At 43.1% G+C, this 18451-nt stretch overlaps 1 protein-coding gene across 3 annotated transcripts; it reads right to left on the bottom strand.

Annotated features, from left to right (window-relative positions):
• Positions 1-3299: 3299 nt before the first annotated feature.
• EPCIP (exosomal polycystin 1 interacting protein) lies at positions 3300-18077 on the bottom strand. 3 transcript variants are annotated; one of them, XM_080813916.1, is made up of 3 exons: positions 17843-18059; positions 5141-5247; positions 3306-4668 (listed from the first exon to the last, which is right to left on the bottom strand). In XM_080813916.1, exon 3 carries the CDS (start codon positions 4601-4603, stop codon positions 3944-3946), a length of 660 nt encoding a protein of 219 aa, XP_080670042.1. In that variant the 5' UTR covers positions 4604-4668; positions 5141-5247; positions 17843-18059; the 3' UTR covers positions 3306-3943. The 3 variants fall into 3 exon arrangements, with proteins under 3 accessions (XP_080670043.1, XP_080670042.1, XP_080670044.1); XM_080813918.1 differs by having other exon boundaries at positions 4820-5247; positions 17843-18054; XM_080813917.1 differs by lacking the exon at positions 5141-5247 and having other exon boundaries at positions 3300-4668; positions 17843-18077.
• Positions 18078-18451: the final 374 nt, after the last annotated feature.

The raw sequence follows: 18451 nt of genomic DNA, 5'->3' as shown, positions 1-18451 counted from the left end.
AAAGAAAAGAATGAAAGAAAAGGGATATAAGAGGGAAACTCCCTGTGTTTAGGCCTTGCTCTAAGCAAAATTTTGAGATCTACATCATTGATTTTTGTGTCCTCTGGTTTTCATTTCTGTATCACATTCCTCTAAGCTTAACTCTCTCATTTGGTACTAAGGTCCCACCCTAACCTGACCTGTTCCACTCTTAAAACTCCCCTTTCTCGAGCTGGAGAGAGAACAACAAAGAAAGCCTAAACCCAGCAAGAGAAGAGAAATCATAAAGATCAGAGCAGAAATCAATGAAATAGAAACTAAAAAAAACAATAGAACAAATCAACAAAACTAGGAGCTGGTTCTTTGAAAGAATTAATAAGATTGACAAACCCCTGGCCAGACTTATCAAAAAGAAAACAGAAAGGATGCAAATAAATAAAATCATGAATGAAAGAGGAGAGATCACAACCAACACCAGAGAAATACAAACAATTATAAGAACATACTACGAGCAACTCTACGCCAACAAATTTGATAATCTGGAAGAAATGGATACATTTCTAGAGACATATAAACTACCACAACTGAACCAGGAAGAAATAGATAACCTGAACAGACCCATAACCAGTAAGGAGATTGAAACAGTCATCAAAAATCTCCAAACAAACAAAAGCCCAGGACCAGATGGCTTCCCAGGGGAATTCTACCAAACATTTAAAGAAGAATTAATTCCTATTCTCCTGAAACTGTTCCAAAAAATAGAAATGGAAGGAAAACTTCCAAACTCATTCTATGAGGCCAGCATCACCTTGATCCCAAAACCAGACAAGGATCCCACCAAAAAAGAGAATTACAGACCCATATCCTTGATGAACACAGACGCGAAAATTCTCACTAAAATACTGGCCAATAGGATCCAACAGTACATTAAAAGGATTATTCACCACGACCAAGTGGGATTTATTCCAGGGCTGCAAGGTTGGTTCAACATCCACAAATCCATCAATGTGATACAACACATTAATAAAAGAAAGAGTAAGAACCGTATGATACTCTCAATAGATGCTGAAAAAGCATTTGACAAAGTGCAGCATCCCTTCCTGATTAAAACTCTTCAAAGTCTAGGGATAGAAGGCACATACCTCAATATTATCAAAGCCATCTATGAAAAACCCACCACAAATATCATTCTCAATGGAGAAAAACTGAAAGCTTTCCCGCTAAGGTCAGGAACACGGCAGGGATGTCCGTTATCACCACTGCTGTTCAACATAGTACTAGAAGTCCTAGCCTCAGCAATCAGACAACAAAAAGAAATTAAAGGCATCCAAATTGGCAAAGAAGAAGTCAAACTATCACTCTTTGCAGATGATATGATACTATATGTGGAAAACCCAAAAGGCTCCACTCCAAAACTGCTAGAACTTATACAGGAATTCAGTAAAGTGTCAGGATATAAAGTCAATGCACAGAAATCAGTCGCATTTCTTTACACTAACAACAAGACAGAAGAAAGAGAAATTGAGGAGTCGGTCCCATTTACAATCGCACCCAAAACCATAAGATACCTAGGAATAAATCTAACCAAAGAGGCAAAGAATCTGTACTCAGAAAACTATAAAGTACTCATGAAAGAAATTGAGGAAGACACAAAGAAATGGAAAAATATTCCATGCTCATGGATTGGAAGAACAAATATTGTGAAAATGTCAATTCTACCTAAAGCAATCTACACATTTAATGCAATCCCTATCAAAATCCCATCCATTTTTTTAAAGAAATAGAACAAATAATCCTAAAATTTATATGGAACCAGAAAAGACCTCGAATAGCCAAAGGAATATTGAAAAAGAAAGCCAAAGTTGGTGGCATCACAATTCCAGACTTCAAGCTCTATTACAAAGCTGTCATCATCAAGACAGTATGGTACTGGCACAAAAACAGACATATAGATCAATGGAACAGAATAGAGAGCCCAGAAATAGACCCTCAACTCTATGGTCAACTAATCTTCAACAAAGCAGGAAAGAATATCCAATGGAAAAAAGACAGCCTCTTCAACAAATGGTGCTGGGAAAATTGGACAGCCACATGCAGAAAAATGAAATTGGACTATTTCCTTACACCACACACGAAAATAGACTCAAAATGGATGAAGGACCTCAATGTGAGAAAGGAATCTATCAAAATCCTTGAGGAGAATGCAGGCAGCAACCTCTTCGACCTCAACCGCAGCAACTTCTTGCTAGGAACATCGCCAAAGGCAACAGAAGCAAGGGCAAAAATGAACTATTGGGATTTCATCAAGATCAAAAGCTTTTGCACAGCAAAGGAAACAGTTAACAAACCAAAAGACAACTGACAGAATGGGAGAAGATATTTGCAAACGACATATTAGATAAAGGGCTAGTATCCAAAATCTATAAAGAGCTTATCAAACTCAATACCCAAAGAACAAATAATCCAGTCAAGAAATGGGCAGAGGACATGAACAGACATTTCTGCAAAGAAGACATCCAGATGGCCAACAGACACATGAAAAAATGCTCTACATCACTCGGCATCAGGGAAATACAAATCAAAACCACAATGAGATACCACCTCACACCAGTCAGAATGGCTAAAATTAACAAGTCAAGAAATGACAGATGCTGGCGAGGATGCGGAGAGAGGGGAACCCTCCTACACTGCTGGTGGGAAAGCAAGCTGGTGCAACCACTCTGGAAAACAGTGTGAAGGTTCCTCAAAAAACTGAAAATAGAGCTACCCTACGACCCAGCAATTGCACTACTGGGTATATATCCTAAAGATACAAACGTGGTGCTCCGAAGGGGCATGTGCACCCGAATGTTTATAGCAGCAATGTCCACAATAGCCAAACTGTGGAAAGAGCCTAGATGTCCATCAGTGGATGAATGGATAAAGAAGATGTGGTATATATACACAATGGAATACTATGCAGCCATCAAAAGAAATGAAATCTTGCCATTTGCGACGACGTGGATGGAACTAGAGGGTATCATGCTTAGCGAAATAAGTCAATCGGAGAAAGACAACTATCATATGATCTCTTTGATATGAGGAAGTGGAGATGCAATGTGGGGGGTTGGGGGGAGGTAGGAAAAGAAAAAATGAAAGGATGGGATTGGGAGGGAGACAAACCATAAAAGACTCAATCTCAAAAAACAGACTGAGGGTTGCGGGGGGGAGGGGGGACGGGAGAGGGTGGTGGGGAAATGGACATTGGGGAGGGTATGTGCTATGATGAGTGCTGTGAAATGTGTAAACCTGGCGATTCATAGACCTATACCCCTGGGGATAAAAATACATTATATGTTTATTAAAATAAAAAAAAACCTCCCCTTTCTCAGCACATATATGCTTGGCAAGTATCAGTCTAAGAGATATTTGGAAAATATGTTGGAAAATACCAGTCTAGGAGAACCTAGTCATTGTGTAGGAACTCACAGTCCCAAAGCCTCTGAAGTCTGTCCTTCTCCTCTTAGGGGAATTCCAATCACTGTAAAAAAGTGAAGCAGAATAAAAGGAAGACAGTGTTTTGAAGGAAGATGTCTTTCTTGGTGGTCATACCCGGTGCTCAGTTCCACTAAGCAGTCCTTGGTGTGCATTGCTTTCTCCATATCTGATCTGACATTTCTCCACAGACCCCCAGGAGCCACAGACCCAGCTGCTCTCAAGACCTTCTGGACACAGATCAGTTTGTGTGGTTGGTTGGTTTTGGGTTTTTTGAGTTTTTGTTCCTTTTTTGTGTTTTGAAATCTCTCCCATGGTTGAGCAAAGAGTAGAGCAGAGAGGGCTGGTGTATGTGTGGCTCTGTGGTGAATGGGAGCTGGGCAGACAGGTGAAGTTGTAGGTAAGGATGCCCATGGCCTTGTTCCCAGCTTCCTTGTTCAAGTTATCCATAGCTCGCCAAAGTTCCTGACGGTTGGCCTCTGTTACAACGTTAGTAAATGAACGTGATGACATAGCGTTCGTTGCTTAAAATTGGGAAGGTTTCAAAGTAAGAAAAGTAAGGAAAATTGTTGGCAATGCTGGCAACGTTTTCAATACTGTATGCTTTTAATGATGATTTCCTGTTGAAAAGCGCCAGATCTAAGAAGGAGATGTACATACATGTTTGCCAGCCTCTGGGGAACCACACCGGCTGCTCTCTGGGTTCCCTTTCCCCGCCGTTGAGCACGAGTAAGCTCTGCTCTGGTGATAGGCACTTGGCTTGGGTGTTGACGCGAAGCCTCTTCAGACCACAGATAGCCAGGTAGTCGGTGGGCAGAGTGTTGGTGCCGCACAGAGAAAGCTTCAAGTCCCAGACCAGCGTGAAGTTCAACAGGAGGCCCAGGGCCGATGCATCTGTGAACCAGATGGTCAAATGGTCACGGTAGCTGGTTTGCTGGAGGGCTAAAGGCAGGACGGTTCTACAGCTGCACATCAAGTTGGCCAGGCTGTAGTCACAGTCCTGGATGTCTGCAGGGCAGCTGCAGCTCCGGATGGTGTTTTCCTTGGTGAAAATCAGCGTGCTGTTCTTCTGCCCTCCCGTGAAGCAGTGGAGAACAAAGATGCCCAGCGCGCCGGCCAGAAGGACCCTGTGCCCAGGAGGTGGTGCCATTCTGATCTCAGCATGCGCCACCAACCGTGTGTTTCCCCTTCGTGAGCCAGTTCACTGGAACTCACCTGAAAGGCAAATATGCAGCTCGGTTATCACAGGCTCTCTTTAAAAATATACAGCTTACGGGGCCCCTGGCCAGCTCAGTCGGTAGAGCCCGGGACACTTGATCTCGGGCTCCTGAGTTTGAGCCCCACGTTGGGTGCTGAGATGACTTACGGGATATGCAGCTGATAGAAAAGGAGCCCCCGAGGTAACCCATGGTAACCTCTTCTCTCTTGTAGTTCTATCAAAGGCAGGCAATGCATGGAGCCCAAGTGCAGACACTATCTTTTTTCAGAGCCTCGTGACAGGCAGCAGCCAATCTGCTCATCTGAGACATAAGACTCCCTGTGATGTCTGTTGACAGACTAACACACCAACATTGAGCAAGACAGGGTGCCCGAGATGAGACCCCGGCGCACCCTGCTGTCCGTGAGCAGGGATCTGTGGTGCTTTGACTGCACATTCTCCAAACATTCTCTTTCTTGGACTGAGTACCTGGCGGCCCCTGGAACATGCACATTCCCTCCTCCCCTTCAATATCAGACTTCCTGGAATTCAGGAGACAAACACTTCCGTGTTGGATTCAGCTCCCCAAGTGCTACCTGTTAAACAACATAGCATGAATACCAGTGAAACATTTAGTTAATGATAAACTTTAATTTCTAACTAGACAAACATGACCCCCCTCATATTGATCTGTTTATAGATCCATTGATACATTCCTGCTCTCCTACAAATATAAGTGTTAGAGTTGATTTTAACTGTGTTCATAGACAGTGAAAACACTAATCACACACCAATTAATCACAACGAACTTGCTTATCTGCTCCTTCCCCGGAACAAATGTTATAAACAGATTTTATCAAATAGCTTAGTGTAGGGCTCCAAAACGAAGCAATATATCAGCAGCGATCAATGATCTAAATAAGGTAGGAGCATAGGCACGGTTTAAGGAGCAATGCCAATGTCCGATCTGGAGGAAAATGCCCTAGTACCTGGCATATGATAGAGGCATGGTCTTCTTTTACGGTGAGCTTGGAATGAGGCACATGTTATGAAGTAGGGTGCCAGGTTTTCAGTCTTGCAAAAATAATTTCCCCTGAGTTAGCTGACAGCTGACCAAAAGATGCAGGACCAAAGATACCATTCAGTTCTTCTGAACGGACCAACGAGACAATTCAGTTCATCTGCATGTACAAAGCACCATGGGCATGGCAAAATACTTGGAATGAGATCTCTCACTTGGAGAGTCCACGGCTAGTGACAGGACCCCCACAGGAGGTGCTGAGCAGGGATACACGGGTCAGTCTGAGAAGCTATGTGACAGCAGGAAAGAAGCAAGGCAGACATGCACCACTTAGGGTGTAACTGAGGCCACAAGGTGGCAAAGCAAGGCAAAGAGAAGTTCAAGAGGGCAAAGCTGAAAATGCCGGGTCAGGTGGAAGGTGAGAGCACAAGTTCATCAGCTGGTGGCTGGAGTGCAGGGAGACTAACCCGAAGCTCAACCAAGTAAACCTGAACAGAAGGTAAGACATTAGTTCACAGCCATCACACTTCATTCATTCAGCAAATGTTTACTGGGCATTCACTGGGTGGCAGGCACTTTGCTAGCCCTGGGGACATAGCCCAGAAGACAACAAGCTTCTAGAACTTGTGTTCAAAAGAACTTGATTCTGCTTCCGGGCATACCTAGGAGGACCAAGGGGGCTGTAGCAGTGGGGAGGGAGAGAAAGCAAAGGCAGGAGTCAGGTAGGGTTCAGCACGGGCCATGCATGTGCCAAGGTCAAACAGAAGAAATAAAGATGAACAAGACATGCACCCTTGCCCTCCAAGAGCTTATAAGCAGAAGAGGAGGACAAATGAGGCTGAACATACCAGTGGTTATAGGAACATAGCAGAGACATAGGTTAAAGTCCATTTGGGGGTCTGAATAGGGTGCTTTATAGTGTTTTGTGTTTATTTTGAAGTTGGCACAGGCTTTTCTGAAAGAGCATATTCATTGGTTCATTTTGTAATAAAAGAAAGGGCTTTGAGAAATGCCTGGAGCCAGAATTCTTCCTGAACACAAGATTTAACAGTTTTAAATAGTTTTAAAATGTGGTGGTGACTACCCCACTTAGTAAGGAGCAGTAACTTATTAATTACAAGATAATTTTAGATGATCAGTTGTCCTAGATTCCACTGGAGGTTTCTAGGTCTTCATGCCCCAGTAACCCTTTCATCCCAGAACTAGGAAAGCTGTCATCAATGTCAATGGCTTGCTCTGATCCCAGCCTGGAGGGGAAAAGGGAGGCGGAAAAGGTTCTATCCATCAGCCTGGAACCTGGTGAGAAAAGTGCCTACTTCATTATTCCAGATGCTGGTACCATTCAGAGACATGCGTGGAAGAAGAAAAGAGGTAGGAAGGGAAACGGACGATGATTTCCTGAAATGAGTGGGGCTAGAGATCATAAAAGGGATTTGTGAGCAACCCCCTGCCCCCTGCAGTCAAGGCCCTGGCTGGACCTCAGGGTGGCCCCCTTCCTGCTTTTGGATATCAGGGAACTTGAAAGCTGAAAAAAGAAGGCCTCCTGATAGGGTACAGAGTGGGACAAATACCCCTGGTAATAAGCTTATGGGGTTTCCAAAAAGATGCTGTTGGACATTTTTCCCCTTCGGTTTTATCCTGGGTAAAAAACCACTTGGTTTCTTAGATTTGTTGAACGTGGATTGTGAATACCCGAGTTTCACTGTGTGTTTATTCATTTGTGGGCAATTCCAGCCTGGAATTAGGGGAATGGGCACAGATACATCACACTGTCCTTGCCCTTAGCTATGCCCTTGACCATCATGGGGAAAGAAATTATTTTTCCTCTGGGGGTTGCTCATCTTGTTAGAAGGGAAATCAGGATCTACTGGTGACCATCTTGTCTCCAGAAGGGGTGAGCTTGCCTGACAATGAAGCCAACCCAGAGAAGAATAGGCATGAAATGGAGAGATATTCCTAAAAACCTTTTTGAGCACTGAAATCAAGCCATCCCTGACATCCTTCCTTGATTTTTGAAATATGTGAACCAGGTTTTTTTTTGTTTTTCCTACTCAAACCAGTCTGAACTGGATTTCTCTAACAAGCAATGAAAAGAACACACTGACATTTGGTAAGCTATCTTTTTTTATTCATTCAATAAACCTTTGTTGAGTCCTCACTGCGTGCTAGCCACTGTGCTGGAAACTGAGAAGAAAGCCAGTAAGATCTCCCTCAAAGGGTTATACCCCAGTGAAAGAGACACTTGAATCAATAATCACTGTACGATGTGATAATCACTATAATAACATTTTGTATAGGGTGTTATGTCTACACCTAACTTTGCCTGGAAATGAAAGGTATCATGATAAGCTTCATCGAAGAGGTAGTATCTGAGGAAGGCAGTAGTTCTTGAGTAAAAGAAAAAAGAAAAAGAAAAGTTATCTATGTAATTAGCATAGGGTGATCAGAATTTGGAAAAACCCAAAGTAGGACCGAGCGATTGATGGGCTATGGGGATAGCAGTGGGAGAGGGGAGCTGAGGGGTCCTGTAGGGACCTTCTGACTTGCCCAGACACATCATTTTCTCAGCAACCCAGCTTTTTGTGTGCTCTATCATTAGGATTTGCCTCCTATGTCCCAAGATGAGCCCCTTCCCCACCCCACGATGGGCTGGAGCCTTGCAATGTGACAGGTCTATGCTGTTCTGCTGTTGTACTGGAATCTGCCCACAAATGGAAAACTACATAGTAAAGCTAGGGCAAATGTTGATTCCTCCCTTATGCTGCAGCGTAATGCCGTTAAGGAGCCATGGGGGTGGGGAGGGTGTGCTCTGCTCTACGTGGTCATGCAGGGACTCAAGCTTTCTTCCCTAGCTCTATCATCTCCCAGGCCTTTGGATCCTCTGCGGGATTTTCCACTCACATTTCATCGGCCAGAACTCAGGTATGTGGAACCCCCTCTCTGCAAGCAGCTTGGAAATGAAATCCAGCACCATGCCAAAGGAGGAGAGGACAGCCTGCATATTGGTAGGCACTAGAGATTTCTGACATGCATAGGTTGTAAGACATCAAAAATAGCTTTATGCAACCATGGTCAACAGGTAGAGTCAATCCACCCATCTCTGGCAAGATACGGAAAACCATGTATGGTCATTAAATCTTTGAGCCTTTAAGTCACTGAACATGTTGTTAAACCAGGGCAATGATTCAGAATCAGTTCTAATATTGGTTTTGTATCGCCACGGAAGAAATCTTGACAGCAATTAATATCAGCAATTAGCTGCACGAAAGCAAAGATTTCTGAATTGAGCCGATACGGACATCAGTAACTTCAAAACAAATTCCACACAGATTCCTTCTCAATCTAGGATTACACCCAATGTTTAGATAATGTTTATACTTGGCTCCAAAAGGAATGTTTCAAACTGCACTAGTTCTGTTTATAAGAAGATATTACTAGTAAGGAGATAGTGTGTCTGTCGGTGGGAGGATACCATTTGGACCATTTGCTCAAAACAGATTTGAAATGTCTTGAATAATGATGTTTTGAACTCTGTAGTCTCAACACAAAAGAGAAAAAATATTATTGTGGAACATCATAGTGGTATTCCCCAAATTCTAACAGCAATTAAAAACTAAGAGTGATTTCAGATTTTTAATTCAGAAATGGGTTTAATTGAAATTAGAAGGGATCTTTTAATTTCAAAGGTGGAAAGGCACTTAGGGAAAAGACTCAGTTGAAGAAGCTGGAGAAATAAGACCAGACACAAAGGAGATCCTCCAGCAAGAAACAGATGGTCCGAAAGAGAAATCTTAACTGCAGACAGAGGAAGAAAGACAGAAGACAGCCAGGGTCCAGGCACCCCAAGAAACCCACTTTGAAGCCAGAACTTGGAGAGCTAGGCTAGGCTCTCTCACAAATGCAGTTCTCAAAGTGTGTTTCTGCAAAACTCCTTGAAGATTCCAAGGGGGCGAAAATGAGAGAAATTCCAGAAAAGGAGACAATTTAGAATTGGGGGTATATCCCACAGAGAGAGCTACACCTTACTATTGAAGTGTATTTCATCAAAAAGGTTCCCAGTGTTGCTAACCCTGAGAGCAGTAGGATGGCCTCACTTACCCCAGGGGTCTAATGGGTTGCCCCAGGAACTTGGCATGTACTCTGGGAACAAGCAAGTAGGCAACTAATTATAGGGCAGTGGGCAATGTGATTGGTGGGTGCTAATTAAAGACACAGAGTAAGTGTTGGCCGGAAGGGCCAGGAAAGTCTCCCAAAAGGGGTGCTATTAGGGCCATGCAGAGAATGGGGTGGGGAGAGGGAAGGGGAAAGGCTGCAGATAGAAGGGTCACTTGAGAAAAAATCCCAGAGACTAGAGTGATTGGCACATCTGGGAGCCCATGAGGCTGGAGTGAGGGCAGGGCAGGGGTAGACAGGACCTTGCCAGCCAGGCTCAGGGTTTTAGTCTCCAAACTCTTATTGCTGTCCTCCTCTTCCTCCTCCTCCTTCTACCTCTTATCCCTCTCCTCTTCCTTTTTTCTTTCTTTCTTTTTTTTCAGAATGAAGAGAGGTTTCTTTTTCTTTTATTTATTTATTTGAGAGAGAGAGCACAAGAGCGGGGTGAGGGGCAGTTGGAGAAGCTGTCTCCCCGCCAAGCAAGGAGCCTGATGCGGGGTTTGATCCCAGGACTCTGGGATCCCAGGACCAAAAGCAGATGCGTAACTGACTAAGCCACCCAGGCGCCCCTCTCCAAACCCTTCTGATCCTCACCTCATCAATAAAAACCTTAAAAGCCCCTCCCCAATAGATATAACCTTTCATTTATTAAAAAACATAAATATCGTATTTATATATCCTCTACATTGTAAGCTATACACAGTAGGTTTTTGTAAAATTTGAGGTGAAAAATAATGAAAGTTGGAGGACCTTCAACTCTACCCTGCTAGCCTGGTCTGCACACTCCCTTGGATGCAAACACCCCCTTAGGAGGCCCCTGAAAGAGGCGAAAGGGAGGCGCTGAAGGTCTGTAAGCAGGGGAATGAGGAAGGAGATAAGGAAGGTCATTTAGGTGTCAGGCAGAAGTGAAATTGGAGTAGAGACAGAGCACCCTGGGTTCTAAGTAAGAGAACATTTTTCTTTTGTATTTTCTTTGAAGGTTTGCCTCTCTCCATTTGCTGACTCCTTCTCCCTCAGGCTCTCCGGATAAATCTATTTCAGTATCCGGAATCCGGGGGTGGGTGGAGTGGACCAAGAGAGGATTTGGGAGGCAGGGATGACGACAAAGTTCCTACCCTCCTGCAGGCAGGCCTCGGGGACACCCACCTGAACTCCTTAGGAGGAACACGTGGTATAGGAGGCAGGAGATCCAGAGTGGACCCCACTGGAAAAGCTCTTGGTTTTCTTCGTAGCTCCCTAGCCTGGCTTACCTGGGACTCCACTCCTGAAGACGTACACTCTGTCCCTGACCACCCAGAGAAAAGACACAGTTCACTGAGTCAGGAGCCCCTTGGTGGGTTCATTAGGCTGGCAGTGAGACCAGCTGCTGGCAAGACAAGTGATAGGCAAGATTATGAAGTGGTTACAGTAGCTTTCCCACTCCCTTGCTGTGCTTTCCTCTTAATTCCTTGGTCAGGGCTCATCCAGGTGCCTAGTGTTAAAAACCCACTCTCATATAAGGCTCTAATGGCACATGGCTAAGCCTTCATTTAATTAAACACATTGTTGCTCAAGGGTATTTGCACTTTAAGCCTTATTCCTACGTGTCCCTTGTTAGAGGGAAGGCGAGGATTAAATAAGAAATAGGGGAGAAGTGTGGGATGGAGGCTCCTCTCGAGGACCCTAGAACCGAGAGATCTCCTGTTCTCAAGTCCAGTGCCAACTCATCCGTAGCTGTGCAATCACCCTTCCCAGGTAGGTCAAGGAGGAAGTGCCGGCTCCCCTGTATTATGTGGATGAGATGCTCATGAGAACCCTCTAGGTGCAGGACCTTGAGAAGTTCTTTGAGAAAAAAGATCTTGGGCATTTTTCTTTTCTTTGGCTCTGACACACAAATGCACCACGGGAGGCAGGTTACAGATAAAACACTATGAAAGATGATATTAAAGAAAGGAGTGATAGCTTTGATGTTGACTATTTCAAAGTTTGCAATGTTGAAAGTTACACTGATTTGGATCTCTCCTTAAAGTTTTCTTAACTGTGATAAGTGTTGTCTTTTCTTTCTTCTTCACATTCCACAACAGCATACCCCTATCCCTGGTATGAGCCACTGAATTTTCACATGCCCTCCCAAGAGTCTGCCTCTGGAGACACCGCTTTGTGCACTCTCTGTTGGTGAAGGCCACTTGCCTGTCATTGAGCTTGACATGGTTCACGGTGAGAGGCACAAAGCTGAGTTCAATGTGATTCAGAGATGATTGGGATCTCGTTGGACTTATAGAGTAGGAGCTAAACCGTTTGCTGTCATCTGCTTTATTTCTTCATCCAGAAAATGAGGAACTCAAAGTTCATGTCTCCATGAGATCACATTTAGGCAAAATTAGCCTCAAGCATGCAATTAGGATCTCAAGAGGACACAATTTAAAGTATTTTTGTGATGGTTCCTGTTCAACTCACTGTACAGGGAGTATAGTGTGGGCCACTCAGAAATGACTTTCTGAGCCATTTCTCTCAATATGACATGGGGATGATAATTCCTACCACACTAGGATACAATATGAGTAGAGAAGGATGCATGTGGAAATATATATAGTCTATTAGTGCTACTCATGAGTACTGTTAACTACTAGTAAGTATACTATGATATACATAGTATTATTAGCTATGATATTTTGTAATGTCAGAATTATAATGATAAGAGGGATATATTAGCATGCTCTGTCCAGGCATCCCAAAAGCCACCCCAAAGAAATAGAAAGTTATTGGTTCATTCAATGCACTCCTTACTTCAAAAATTTGAATAAAGAATAGGTTCGACATAAAGCAAAAATGCTTCTTCGCTCCATTTTTCTTGTAACAAACAACTCTGAGTTACAAATGTTCCTCTGTAATTCTGGGGAATGGAAGCCTCGATATTCTTAGTGAGATAATCTGGTAAATGGAAATAAGTGTCCTTTTCCCATTTCTACTAATTCTACACATTCCAACTTAAATGTGTGTAAAGTGTTTAAAGGAGCAGTAGGGTATAGACAATGATCAAAACACGTTCTTCCTGGTCTCTTCTTATCCCTGCTAGATACTGGGGGATGGGGGGGTGGGAAGGGTGAATAAGGGCCATCGCAGGTACATGTCCTAATCCCTAGTACCTGTAAATGTTGTTTTGTAGAGCAAGAGGCACTTTGCAGAGCAGATGAAGTTAATGACCTTGAGATGGGGAGATCCAGGATTATCTGGGTGAGCCCTGCGTAATCACAAGGGTTTTATAAGAGGAAAACAGGAGGAGACAGAGAGAAAAAAGGCAATGTGACCATAGATGTAGGGATCAGAGTGATATGGCTACAAGCAGAGGAACGCCAGCCATTTCCAGATGCTGTAAGAGACAAGGAACGGATTCTCCCCTGGAGCTCCAGAAGGAATCAGCCGTATTGACACAGTGAGTTTAGCACAGACTCCTTTTGGACTTTGACTTCCAGAAATGGAAGAGAATGAATTTCTTTTGTTTTAAGTCACCGCGTTTGTAGACATGTGTTATGTAGTAATAGGAAACTAAGACAGAGGTTTAAGGAAGTGATAAAACACCCATATCCAACCACCCTTCAGACCAAACACACGAGCAACTCTGTTTACAGCCCTGAAGCACTTGATAGGTATTTCTCATGTCTTACTCCTCTCACTAGCCTGGATTACTGACAAGTTTGGGGGTAACTAGATCTTCAGCTCCATTACTTGTTTTCAGAAATACCAGGCTCAAAACTGTCCAGAGTAGTCATGCTGTATTGGGCCCAGCCCAGGCTAGACAGATGCATCTAGACCTGTCTCATGAATTCAGAGGGGGGCCTGTAGCCAGCGGTTATTTGCATGTATGGAACCGTCAAGGAAAAAAGAAGGAAACGTGAAGATGATGTGTGGAGACCTAGGGCAGGGATGAGTGAAGGGACAGGATGGCACCTGTCTCTTCTCAGCCCAGACTAATTAATGCCTTGGGCTGAGTCCAGTGGAGCTGCAGGCAGAGGCTGCCTGGACTTCTCTCAAGAACTCTGAGAGGCGGGGCACAAATGGTCCCTCTCTGGGTGACAAAGTGTGACGGTGAGCTGGGGACAGAGCTGTTCTCCCCACTTCTGCACTGAGAGCAGGACAGCTCCAGCACAATGAGGAAGGAGGAGCAGGCAGCACCATTTGGCCCTTCCAGGAGGACAGACTGGGGATGGCCCTGGTCACTGTTCTCCTATGCCTGTGGGTCCCCCTGGAAGCCATTGAGTGACATTTGCAAAAATCCCATGAGACATCACCAACCTCTTTGGCTTTGCCATTGAGGACCATTTAGGTTTGCAGTTACCTTGGAACTTTCCTGTAACTGTTGGGGACACAAAGCAAAACACGCTCACTTGGAACGGGGACCGGGAGTCCCAAGTCAGGGCCCCAGAGCCGTGTCCTTCCCCCTCCCCACACACATCCACCCAGGTCTTCCAGGAAGAGTGAGCAGAGTTTGGAAATATCGATCTCCCAGATATTTGTGAGCATTAGAAACCATCGGCCTAATTGCTCTCAGTTGTGGGATTATAATAGCCCACATTGCAGACTTCCCCACAACTGAACACTGAAACATCTAGTTTTGTAAAACTAGCCTGGAACAGCTTTACTCCAATTACTGGGCCTATATTACATGAGTGTGAGGTTGCCAAGGAAAATGAGTCAGAGTAATCCCTTTGCTAAGAGATGAGAGGAAAAAAAAGAAAAAAGTCTTGTAAACCTTTACTATTTTAATTACCTGCTTCTAGAACAATAAAAAGGGAGTGAGATCTTCCGCCTAGTGTTGTACATTATTACAGTTCCATAAAGTGCATTGAACTATATCCCCGCGATGTAAGACTTAAGCTTTTTCCTTTCATTTGTATTCAACAATTCCAACGATTATATTTTAGAAGAGTAAGAATTAAATTTTCCTTTAGTGGTTTTAGTTACAAATATTGGGACCAAAAGCAATTTAAACCTTGCTGCTTTCTTAAAAAAAAAAAAAAAAAAGATTTATTTATTTTAAGAGAGAGAGAGAGAATCCTAAGCCGACTGTGCTGAGTGTGGAGCCGGATGCAGGACTTGATCCCATGACCCTGAGATCACGACCAAAGCAGAAAACTAGAGTCAGCCACTCAACTGACTGAGCCCCCCAGGCGCCCCAAACCTTGCTGCTTTCTTGAAAGACTTGTAAGTGTCTTTAAATGCCTCCTGGGAATGATAACTAAAGGTAATGTGGGATTCTGGAACAGAAATAGGACATTCTAAGGAAATCCAAATAAAATGTGGACATTAGTTAATAATAATAATGTACTGATATCTGTTCATTAATGGTGACAAGTGTATGTAGCATACATACGTGAGACGTAACAATAGGGGAGACGGAGTGTGGGTCCAGTAGGAGTCTCTGTGCCATCTTCACAATTTTTCTAACACTAAAATGACCCTAAAATAAGTGGGTTTTTTGTTTTTGTACATCCATCCTTTTGTTGACTGCATGTTAACCTATGGACTTCAGTATTGTCTATATGCTGATGATGAACCTGCTCCCACACTCTTCCCTGAGCTTCATGCTCATGTATCCAGCAACTTACTTGATAGCTCAACTTGACAGAATATCCAAGGCACCTCAAACCTAACTTGCCATATACACAACTCTTGATTCCCAGGAGAGTTCAGGCTGCTGGGTAGAGAAGACATGTCATGGTACCAACATTTTATTGCATCGACACTTACAGCTCCTCAGCACTGTGCTCCCAGGACTAAACCAGCTAAATATAGAAACACTGATAACAGACAATGTACTTCCAAATAAGAGGTGTGGGAGATACGTGGCGTTGAAAGTTGACTGAAATTAGGAACTATGCATATGCTTTATTGATTAATAATAACAGTTAATGAGCGCTTCTTTGTACCAGGTACTCTCCAAAATACTTTTACATGTTTTATATCGTTTAATCCTTGCAGTCATAGTAAAGGTAGATATTTTGAGCCCATTTTTAATATCAGAAGATGGAGAAACACAGAGGTTAAATAGCTTTCCCAAGGTCACAGAGCCTGAAAGGGCTAAGATTTGAACTCAGGCAGCCAAGTATGTTCTAGGGAGTCGTGGTGGAAATTATGGTGTTATTTTCCAGTCCAGACTCGTGTTCCTACTCTAATACCTCACATTCTATCACTAGATTCTGTGCCCTTTAACATAAAGGGTGTACAGCAACCTCGTGTTAGGGGAATAGGAAACAAAATGAATGAAATGAGTTCCAGTAGACATAAACATTTCAGAAACATTTTTTAAAATGAACGTTTAGGGGTGCCTGAGTGGCTCAGTCAGTTAAGGGTCTGCCTTTGACTCAGGTCATGATCCTAGGACCATGGGATCAGCCCCACTCAGGGCTTCCTTCAGCGGGGAATCCGCTTCTGCCTGTCCCACTGCTGCTCCCCCTGCTTGTGCGCTCACGTGCTTTCTCTCTGTCAGATAAATAAGTAAAATCTTAATTAAAAAAAAGAATATTTAGAAATTAGATTTGAAAATAAGGACATCAGTTGAATGCTGCTTCTGCATGTAGGACACAGATTAACTCAGAGAGTGAGCCAATGGGAAGACTTAACTAAAATATGTAGCCACACTGCCTTCTCTCTTTGACACACGGCGTTGTGAGAATTTGTTCCCCAATGACTGCAAACTCCTCAAGACTTTCCCTTGAATGACTTGGTCTATGCTCAGCTGATCAGAACACTGGGGTTCAGACCCTCCAGCCTGGCACATACGCCTATGTCTGTGCTCTCGATCATACACCCATGAGCCATGTGGCTTATCTGTTCTCCCCAGTAACACAGAGAGGTGATCTACTGGACACTGAATTTAAAAAGTTGATTGTGTACTAGCTTTAAGCAATACGAATACTAGTATGGAAGAGAAAATTGGGAAATCCAAGTCAGCTGTGAAAAAGCACTATTTTCCATAAATACTTTATTGAACCTATTATTTTCAGAAAATACTCAGTTTCTGTAAAAAATTTTTTTTAATGAAAATATCTTTTCTTTCAAACATATTGCATTATTTGGTCCAAAAATAAAAGTTAAAAACTTCCCAAATATCCCTGTTTTCATTAAAAAAATTTTTCAAACACATGAGGCTGGATATTTTTGGTAGTTTTTAAAGACAGGTTTTTACAGAATATTATGTACAACTCTTCTGAAACATTTCCTCTACTCAGTTCATGCCAACATATTTACTGCTAAAAAAAAAAAACCTGTCCAAAAACATGCTTATTAAACAATAACATTTATGCAGAACTGTGTAAGGACCCCTAGTTTTGACTAAAAAATCCCCATCCTCTTGCCTTTGACTATAGTATTTATCATATTTTTTCACTTTTAAATAAAGGGACATATTTTTTACCAAGTTAACCAATCCATGAGTTAATGCTCATCTAAACATTCTTCTTATCTTTCCATGTTTTCCATTGAGCAGTGTGTAAAAAAGCAATAAATGTAATGCTGTTAGATAAAAACAGAGCAAAGGAACAATATCAGCTGATGTTTTGAAAGTTCCCAGTTTTCTCTGGGATCACGATAAGGCAAAGAGGTCATCTCCTGCGTGTAATTATGACTTTGCATTGAAGATGGACTGGGAAATAGAGCCAAATATTTTAAATAGAAACAAGCCCAGGTTCCACAGAGATATCTGTTATATAATATTAGCCTACGTGAGTTTATCTGCTTAGAGACCAAATGAGAAGACCATTTCACTCTTTGCTGAAGACACTGAAAACATTTCCTTTTAAAGGCAGAATCTCAGTAAAGAGCAATTCATGTGCTTAGAAGCTTAAACGAGACCGTTTCATGGTGAAAGTCACCCATTAAATGTACATTTTGTTCAGGCAATGTAATTACTGTCAGAAGAAGGGGCGCCCACCGTGGCTGTTCACGTGGCCACAGAACTTGCTTGCCAGCCAGCAGAAATTCTGAAGCTACGAAAAACTGTCCGGCTAGGCATGCTTTTCAAAAAAGAACAAAGTACTTACATCTCAGAGTTCTACCGTGAGGCTCGCTTTTCCGCTCCGCAGACCTCTGTCCAATTCTTCACTCCGGCTTGACAGCTGTTTTAATCTGCAAGGCAGGATGGAATGTGTGGTCTCGCACTTGTTGTTCTTTTCCGTTTTCAGAGGGCCAGTGGCCCTGGTCGTTCTCGTGGCAACCAGGAGGAAGCTGCTGGCCCATCAGCTTCATTAACCACACAGCAGGACAGAACCTGCCTTGGTGAGTGCTGGCCACTCTGGGGGTTGGACAATGGAAAGTTTCCAGAAGAAACTAGGCAGGGTGCTGCTGTATGCTGACCCTGAAGGGCTGACAGTAGTGGGAGAAGTTCTACTTTAGTGGAAAATGAAATGGGCTAAGTTTAGAGCATAGATTCCTAGATGCTTTTGTTTTCATGATTTGTTCCATTCTTTTGGGCTTGAGGGATTGTTATGTATGTAGATACCTGAAATAGGGTAAAAACTCTCTTGTGGTTGTTTCAAAGAGCAAATGGACACATTTCATCTCCAAAGATGTTGTCCTGTTCTCTCTCTCTTTTTCCACTCACTTTTTAAAATGTTTAGAGCCACGAAGCAAATAAACATGTAAGAAATACT

Source organism: Martes martes (genome assembly GCF_963455335.1).
Source record: "Martes martes genome assembly, chromosome: 1".
Lineage (NCBI taxonomy): Eukaryota > Metazoa > Chordata > Mammalia > Carnivora > Mustelidae > Martes > Martes martes.
This window is presented reverse-complemented; position numbering and strand designations above follow the sequence as displayed.

Excerpts from the sequence above, each read along its gene's own strand:
- EPCIP (XM_080813917.1), bottom strand. The coding sequence starts at position 4,603 with ATGGCACCACCTCCTGGGCACAGGGTCCTTCTGGCCGGCGCGCTGGGC.